Raw genomic sequence first — 7,243 nt, forward strand, 5'->3', positions numbered from 1 at the left:
CCACGTGCCACGGAGCGGCTGGGCCCGTGAGCCATGGCCACTGAGCCTGCGCGTCCGGAGCCTGTGCTCCGCAACGGGAGAGGCCACAACAGTGAGAGGCCCACGTACCGCAAAAAAATAAATAAATAAATAAAATTTAAAAATTAAAAAATAAATTTACTTTATTTATTTATTTTTTTTTTTTGCGGTACGTGGGCCTCTCACTGTTGTGGCCTCTCCCGTTGCGGAGCACAGGCTCCGGACGCGAAGGCTCAGTGGCCATGGCTCACGGGCCCAGTGGCTCCACGGCACGTGGGATCTTCCCGGACCGGGGCACGAACCCGTGTCCCCTGCATCGGCAGGCGGACTCTCAACCACTGCGCCACCAGGGAAGCCCAAGATATTTTTGATGTGGACCATTTTTAAAGTCTCTATTGAATTTGTTACAATATTGCTTCTGTTTTACGTTTTGGTATTTTGGCCGTGAGGCATGTGGGATCTTAGCTCCCTGACCAGGGATCGAACCCGTACCCCCTGCATTGGAAGGCGAAGTCTTAACCACTGGACAGCCAGGGAAGTCTCTGAGGCCTCTATTTTAACTGCATCGCAGTTTAATTCTCCTCTCTGCGCAATTCTGCCTGTCTTACTCCCTTACAAGTGTGGCTTCTCAGTAAACTTCTTGCAGGCACATCCCTGTTTCCCAAAGAACTTGACCTAAAGTAAACAATAATAAATAATGACAATGTTAAAAATAATGAAACGATACTAGCAAACACACAGTCCTCCCACATGCCAGGAACAGCTCTAAGCGCTTTACATATATTTACACATAGGTAAACATGTTTGCACTGGTTGAAAAGTGGTTATAATTCCATGGCCTCTGAGCACTGCAGTGTGGAGATAAGAGAAAGATGAGGCTGGGATCAGGGAAAGAGAGTGGGGATGGAGACAAGTGGACAAGCTAGATGTAATTAGTGCTTGCTGTTTGGCAGGAAGTGAAGGACAGGAATAGGATGGGTGATCCCAAGACAGTGGGGCAGCCTTTAGGAGCAGGTATGGGGAAACACATTGGGTTCATCAGGCAGCACAGTCTCCTCTCCTGAGATGAGGGTTGGGGTAGAGTTAGTGGAGTTGGGGCAGGTTGGCCAGCCCGTAAGGTTCCAGTGGCTCCTCCTTCCCTGCTTCCGGGGCTGCCCAAAGACTTCCTCCACATCCTTCCTCAGCAACGCTGGTCTCCGGGGATCCTGGGGGTTATTTTCGTCCTCTTCGGCGGTTGGACAATTGTTGATGGTCCCCGAAGTTTTTCGGCTGTGTTCGTAGAGATGAATTGTGCTGGATTCCCTGGGAGGGCGCGGAGCGGAAGCGGAAGCAGCGATGCTGGCGCCGGCGGCCTGGAGGCCAGGAACGGAAGCGGAAGTGGCGGCGGCGCCGGCCTGGCCTGGCCTGGCTGAGGGGAGGTGGCGGGAGGGCGCTATGGCGGAGGCCGGGCCACAGGCGCCGCCGCCCCCGGGCACCCCAAGCCGGCACGAGAAGAGTTTGGGACTTCTCACTACCAAGTTCGTGTCGCTTCTGCAGGAGGCAAAGGACGGCGTGCTTGACCTCAAGCTGGTGAGGCCCGGGCTAAGGGGCGACAGGGGGGATGGTGGACCAGGCCTGGGCCGGTAGCGGGAACCCCCGGGGCGGCCCAGCTGAGCCCTCAGAGCAGGCCGCCATCCATGTGCTTTCTCACAGGAGGGAGGCCGGGAGCTGTTTCATTCATTCGGCCGAGGCCATTGGGCGTCAGCTATGTGCCAGGCTTGGGGTTGCAGGTGTTGGTCCTCGTGGCCCTCCCCGGCAGGTGTGGGGAGGAGAGCATCAGAACATCAGCTCAGGCTGCGCCAGGCCTCTTCCCGCCCCACAGTCCCGAGCTGCTGTAGTGCCTGGGAGGAGGGTTGGAATCAAGGCCACCCCCTTTTCAGACTACTCCAGACTAAGTCTCACCTGAGAGTGGGGCTGAGCATTCCCCACTCTCTTCTGCCTGCCAGGCAGCTGACACCCTAGCTGTTCGCCAGAAGCGGCGGATTTATGACATTACTAACGTGCTGGAAGGTATCGGGCTGATCGAGAAAAAATCCAAGAATAGCATCCAGTGGAAGTGAGTGGGGGCACCAGGGAGGGCAACGGGATCTCCTACCCAGAAGCGTCAGGGGTGTGGGGTGGAGGGTGCAAGAGAGAGCAGGGGCCGTGGGACCCGGAGTTCTTGGCAGCCCCTCTCAGCTCCACTCCCCGGGCTCAGGGGCGTGGGGCCTGGCTGCAATACCCGGGAGATCGCGGACAAGCTGATTGAGCTCAAGGCAGAGATCGAGGAGCTGCAGCAGCGAGAGCAAGAACTAGACCAGCACAAGGTGTGGGTGCAGCAGAGCATCCGGAACGTCACAGAGGACGTGCAGAACAGCTGATATCCTCCTGGCAGTCCCTGCTCCAGGGGAGTGGGCGAGGGGCCCTCTAGTCTAGCTGGGTTTGCTTGTGGTCCCCTAGTCCCTATCCCTCTGGGGAGGGTGGTCCTACAGCTCCTGGCCAGGTTCCAGCCTCAGGCTCCCTCCTCAGAGCCTCTTGCCCACCAGTCTTGGACTGTGATCCCTCCCCATGTAGACCCCAGGCCTCAGGACTTTCTTTGAGAGCATATATGTCAGACCTCTGCTGGAGAGCTGGGTCTTCTCTGTGGTCAGCCATCTGTCGCTACGGGCAGGGCATCAGCCGTTCTCCTTAACCCCCACACCTTGGCCTACGTGACTCATGAGGACATCTGCAGATGCTTTGCTGGTGAGCACAGCCTGGGTTGGGGGAGATGGGTGTGGGGATGGGTTGAGCCACAGCCCTGAGCAGTGGACTCAGTGCCCAAGAGATTTCTGTCTCTTAAGAGGGTTCCTGGGGCCTGCCCAAAGAACAACCAGACAGGGTAAGTCCTGGGTTTAAGGGTCACTGGGACCCTATGGAGGCTAACCATACTGAGAGGGTACAAGAATCCTGGGCTGGGTCCCTGGGTCAACCCCTGCCTACATCGTCCCCTAGGTTTGGCTTCTCACGTGTGGCAGAAGCATACAAGGGAGAACGTGTGTTTGCATGTTCATGTATGCTTGTATGCAGGGGGCAATGGTGCCCACTTCCAACCTACAGTTAGTTTAGTTGCCTTGTAGGTACAGGAACTGTTTCTTGTTCATCTTGCATCTCCCAGCCTGGTTCTGGGGAAGGAATGTTGGCCTTGGCTAGAACATCTACGCTTGGGGAGCAGCCCCGTCAATCAAGTGAGGTGCCCATGGCCAGCAATCTTTTGCTCCATGTGTCTGAACCCAGATTTTCTGGTTACTGACCCCTGGGCTTTTAGGAGGAGAAAAGCTTTAGTTCTCTGCCCCAGCCTACTGTCCAGCCCCTCAGAGACCATGATCTCCGTCCTTGCTCTAAGGGATGGGCACCCCATTCTCAGTTCAGATTGAGCCCGTGGGCCTTGATCCATCCTCCTTGTCATCCTAGGAGACACCCTCCTTGCCATCCGGGCCCCGTCGGGCACCAGCCTGGAGGTGCCCATCCCAGAGGTGGGTGCTCAGCCCAGCCATGCGGGGTTGGTTGAGGGCGGGTGCTGGCTGTGGAGCCTGATAAGTCCCGGGTGGGGCAGGTAGGGGGAGGCCTGGGGTTTGAGGTTATCTAGGAGAACGGGCAGCCTAGGGTGGGAGAGGACACTGGCCCTTGCCCAGGGTCAGGCAGGAGCCGAGCCTGCTTCCAATTCCACCTGTCCTCCACCCCACACCCTCACCGGTAGGGCCTCAATGGGCAGAAGAAGTACCAGATTCACCTGAAGAGCGTAAGTGGCCCCATCGAGGTGCTGCTGGTGAACAAGGAGGCATGGAGCTCACCACCCGTGGCGGTGCCTGTGCCGCCACCCGAAGATCTGCTCCAGAGCCCACCTGCTGTCTCTACCCCTCCGCCTCTGCCCAAGCCTGCTCTGGTCCCGCCCCAGGATGCCTCACGCCCAAGCAGTCCCCAGGTGACCACCCCCAACCCTGTTCCCGGCAGCACCGAAGCCCAGGGGGTGGCCGGTCCAGCCGCTGAGCTCACAGGTGAGGCACAATGGCCATGTGGTGATGGGGTGATTTCTGGGGCCCAAGAGGCAATACCTCTGTATGATGGAATGCTGTACTCAGAGTGGAAGGGACCCTGTGGGGTTCTTCCTCCTGCTCCCCCATCCCGCAGGCCTCTCCTTGCTAGTGCAGCGAATGGCCCTTGTTAACAGGGAAGTTCGGACTGTGTGAAGGGGCATTAGTGGTGGCAGTTTTCCCCCAGATCCGCCAGTGTCACACTTGCCCTGGCAGCCCCGCTTGAAGTGTGGTCACGGCGGCCGTGTCCGTGAGTCTCCCTCCTGCAGGCTTCGTGCCCTTGTCTCCTTCAGTGACTAATTTTCACGTTACCTTTTGGGGAGTGATGGGCAGTGCCTGACTTTCCTTGGGCCTAGGAACTAGGGCGCTAATCATCCTGGCTGTGGCTTCTAGCACGGTCAGCTTCAATACCCTGCTTCCTGTCCCCAAGTGACTGGGTTTGGGGGATGTGGTTGCAGTGAGTGCTGGCCCTGGAACCGATAACAAGGACGGTGGTGAGCTCAGCTCCCTCCCGCTAGGCCTGACAGCACTGGACACCCGGCCGCTGCAGTCCTCTGCCCTGTTGGACAGCAGCAGCAGCAGCAGCAGCAATAGCAGTTCATCCGGACCCAACCCTTCTACCTCCTTTGAGCCCATCAAGGCAGACCCCACAGGTGGTGAGTACTTGTCCCCTTGGCAGCAGTGAGAACCCAGCCTCAGACAGTCCTAGGTCAGAAACAGAGTTGGGCTTGGAACCCAACTCTCCTATCTCCTCAGCCGAAGCTGGCCAGCCCCCTGCCATCAACCAGAGCTCTGCCAGCCAAGGTGAGGAGCCTGGCCTCTGGCTTGGTGCTGGTGCCCCTTTGCCCCCTTCCTGGGCTGACACAGAACTCCCTGGCCCTCCCTCAAGCCCTGCCTGCCACCCTCGGACCCCGGTCTCAGGAAGGTGTGAACGCTCTCCTGGGGAGCGGGCTGTGGTACGGCCCTCAGGCTCCAAAGGTGGGCAGTATGTTCTTAGGAGAGGTGGTGTCATCTGCCTGGTGTCTCCTCTCCATCTTGTGACTTGAGTGTTTGCTTTTTCCAGGACTCATTCTCCTCGACCCTCGAGCACTGCTAAGTCTCTCCTCGTTAAATGACACTTCATCGCCTGTGTCTCTCTCCTTCCCTATATCCTCTGTGTTTGGACTCCTTGAAAAAGTCATCTCCATTCTACTCCATACCCTGGTCCCCTAGTCAGCCTTCAGGTTGCGGCAGTCAGGACCCCCGCCCCCCACCCCATGCTACACCAGTGCTGCTCGTGATGAGTTGCCCGGCTCCGACAGCTCCGGCAGGTTTCTAGGCCGATTTGCTCTGGTGCTTCTCTTGCTCTGTGTTGATGCTCTTTTTTCTCCTTTGGCACTAACGATGTCAGCTCTTGCCTCTTCTCCCTTAATTGGCTGCTGCTTCTGACCTCTCCCTGGCATTCCTTTAAACCTGGCTTCCCAGATCTCTGGCTCATTCCACACCTGTGGAGGGCCCCAGTTCTGGGTAGATGAATCCCAGCCTCCATCTTGCCTAGGCCTTTTGCCTGAACTTTACCTCTTGTGTCCACGTGCCTTCCTCTGCACATCCAGTGGGCACTTCATTCCCATGTGTCCTCAACTGAAACTTGGATTTCCACCTTTGTGCCTACCCGACCACTGGCCCTAGTCACCCAGGCCTGACACCTGGGTGTCAACTCCAGCTCTATCTCCTCCTCCCTCCTTCTCCTGCTCCCCACCCCACATCAGCTTAGTGAGTGCTCTTGTAGACCCCCCCCATGGATGGCCTCATGTATCCTAACACTCAGGATCACTGCTAGCCACCTCTCTCCTGAGTTCTTCAGCATCTTCTTTACCCCGACTGACAAGAATCTGTTTGAAACACAGCCTGACTGGCATTTCTCTGTTTACAAAAGTACCTTTAACAGCTCCCAAAGGTCTGCTAGATAAAACCAGAGCCCCTAAACCTGGCATATGAAATCCCTCGTGATCCAGCTCCAGCACTCCTTTCCTCTGTTTCCCATGTGTGTCCTCCTGGTTAGACATTTGTAGCAGTGTCATCACCCTGTAGCACTATCCCCTATTTGAGAGTGCCTCCTCCTCTGCCAGGTGACCTGGCCTGGGCTGTGGTCTCTGAGCCTGGCACCAAGTAGGTGCTTAGCAAGGGCAGGGATGGACAGCACATCCTCTGTCAGACAGGGCATCCTGCATCAGACAGGCTATATACTCTGAGCCCAGAAGTGGAGAGGGTGTGCTGCCCTTCTGCCGAACCACTGAGTTAGAAGGGCTGTACCGATTACCTCCAGTGGTCCTTTGGCACCGAGGAATTCAGGTCTGGTAGAGGAGACTGGCAGACAGTGCCAGCTTGGTCTGGTGCAGGGCCTACATCTCAGCTGTATGGAGCCCCTGGGTGGGTGATAAAGGATCTGGGGAAGTGGGGGCTAGAGTGGGACCAGGCTGGATCTCTGTGCCCTTGAGCATGGCTTTCTTGTCTTTCAGTTTTGGAGCTCCCCAAAGAGCTGTCAGAAATCTTTGATCCAACTCGAGGTAGGGCTGTGTTCTTCCCTGGGGCTGGGGTGAGGGGCACAGCTCACTGGGTGTTAGGGCCATTTTCTTGCCCTTCTGAGGACCTTATGGTTGTGCCTGGTACCTGGGCAAAGGGTAAAGTTCCTGATGGGTGGCTGGGTGGTCCCCTTCATGGGCTTTGGTGGGTGGAGAGGCGGGAGCCAGAATGTAACTGAGCTCTCCCTCCATCCCCAGAGTGCATGAGCTCAGAGCTCTTGGAGGAGCTGATGTCCTCAGAAGGTAGGTGGCCCAGGCAGGTGGGGGGTGAGTGTGTATGGGCAGGGTTTGGGTGGCTGCTGGGTGGAGTCTTGCCCCTGGGGCCTCAGTCTGTTGCTCTCTGCAGTGTTTGCACCCCTCCTCCGCCTTTCTCCACCCCCTGGAGACCACGATTACATCTACAACCTGGATGAGAGTGAAGGTGTCTGTGACCTCTTTGATGTGCCTGTTCTCAACCTCTGACTGACAGGGGCATGCCCTTTGTGGCTGGGACACAGACTGTCTAACCTGGGGGCTGCCTGGGGACCTCCCCCCACCCCACCCCTACACAACTTGAGAGCCGTAGACTCCTGG

At 57.2% G+C, this 7,243-nt stretch overlaps 1 protein-coding gene across 4 annotated transcripts; it reads left to right on the plus strand.

Annotated features, from left to right (window-relative positions):
• The first annotated feature begins 1,310 nt into the window (after positions 1-1,310).
• Positions 1,311-7,214, plus strand: E2F4 (E2F transcription factor 4). 4 transcript variants are annotated; one of them, XM_060084230.1, is made up of 10 exons: positions 1,316-1,587; positions 2,004-2,113; positions 2,255-2,416; positions 2,738-2,781; positions 3,490-3,551; positions 3,776-4,073; positions 4,628-4,765; positions 6,608-6,655; positions 6,869-6,913; positions 7,017-7,214. In XM_060084230.1, the coding sequence occupies exons 1-10, from the start codon at positions 1,354-1,356 to the stop codon at positions 7,130-7,132; spliced, it is 1,257 nt and encodes a 418-aa protein (XP_059940213.1). In that variant the 5' UTR covers positions 1,316-1,353; the 3' UTR covers positions 7,133-7,214. The 4 variants fall into 4 exon arrangements, with proteins under 4 accessions (XP_059940210.1, XP_059940212.1, XP_059940213.1 ...); XM_060084228.1 differs by having other exon boundaries at positions 1,320-1,587; positions 4,568-4,765; XM_060084227.1 differs by lacking the exons at positions 6,869-6,913; positions 7,017-7,214 and having other exon boundaries at positions 1,311-1,587; positions 4,568-4,765; positions 6,608-6,862.
• Positions 7,215-7,243: the final 29 nt, after the last annotated feature.

The sequence above is a fragment of the Mesoplodon densirostris genome, chromosome 19 (assembly GCF_025265405.1).
Source record: "Mesoplodon densirostris isolate mMesDen1 chromosome 19, mMesDen1 primary haplotype, whole genome shotgun sequence".
NCBI classification, from domain to species: domain Eukaryota; kingdom Metazoa; phylum Chordata; class Mammalia; order Artiodactyla; family Ziphiidae; genus Mesoplodon; species Mesoplodon densirostris.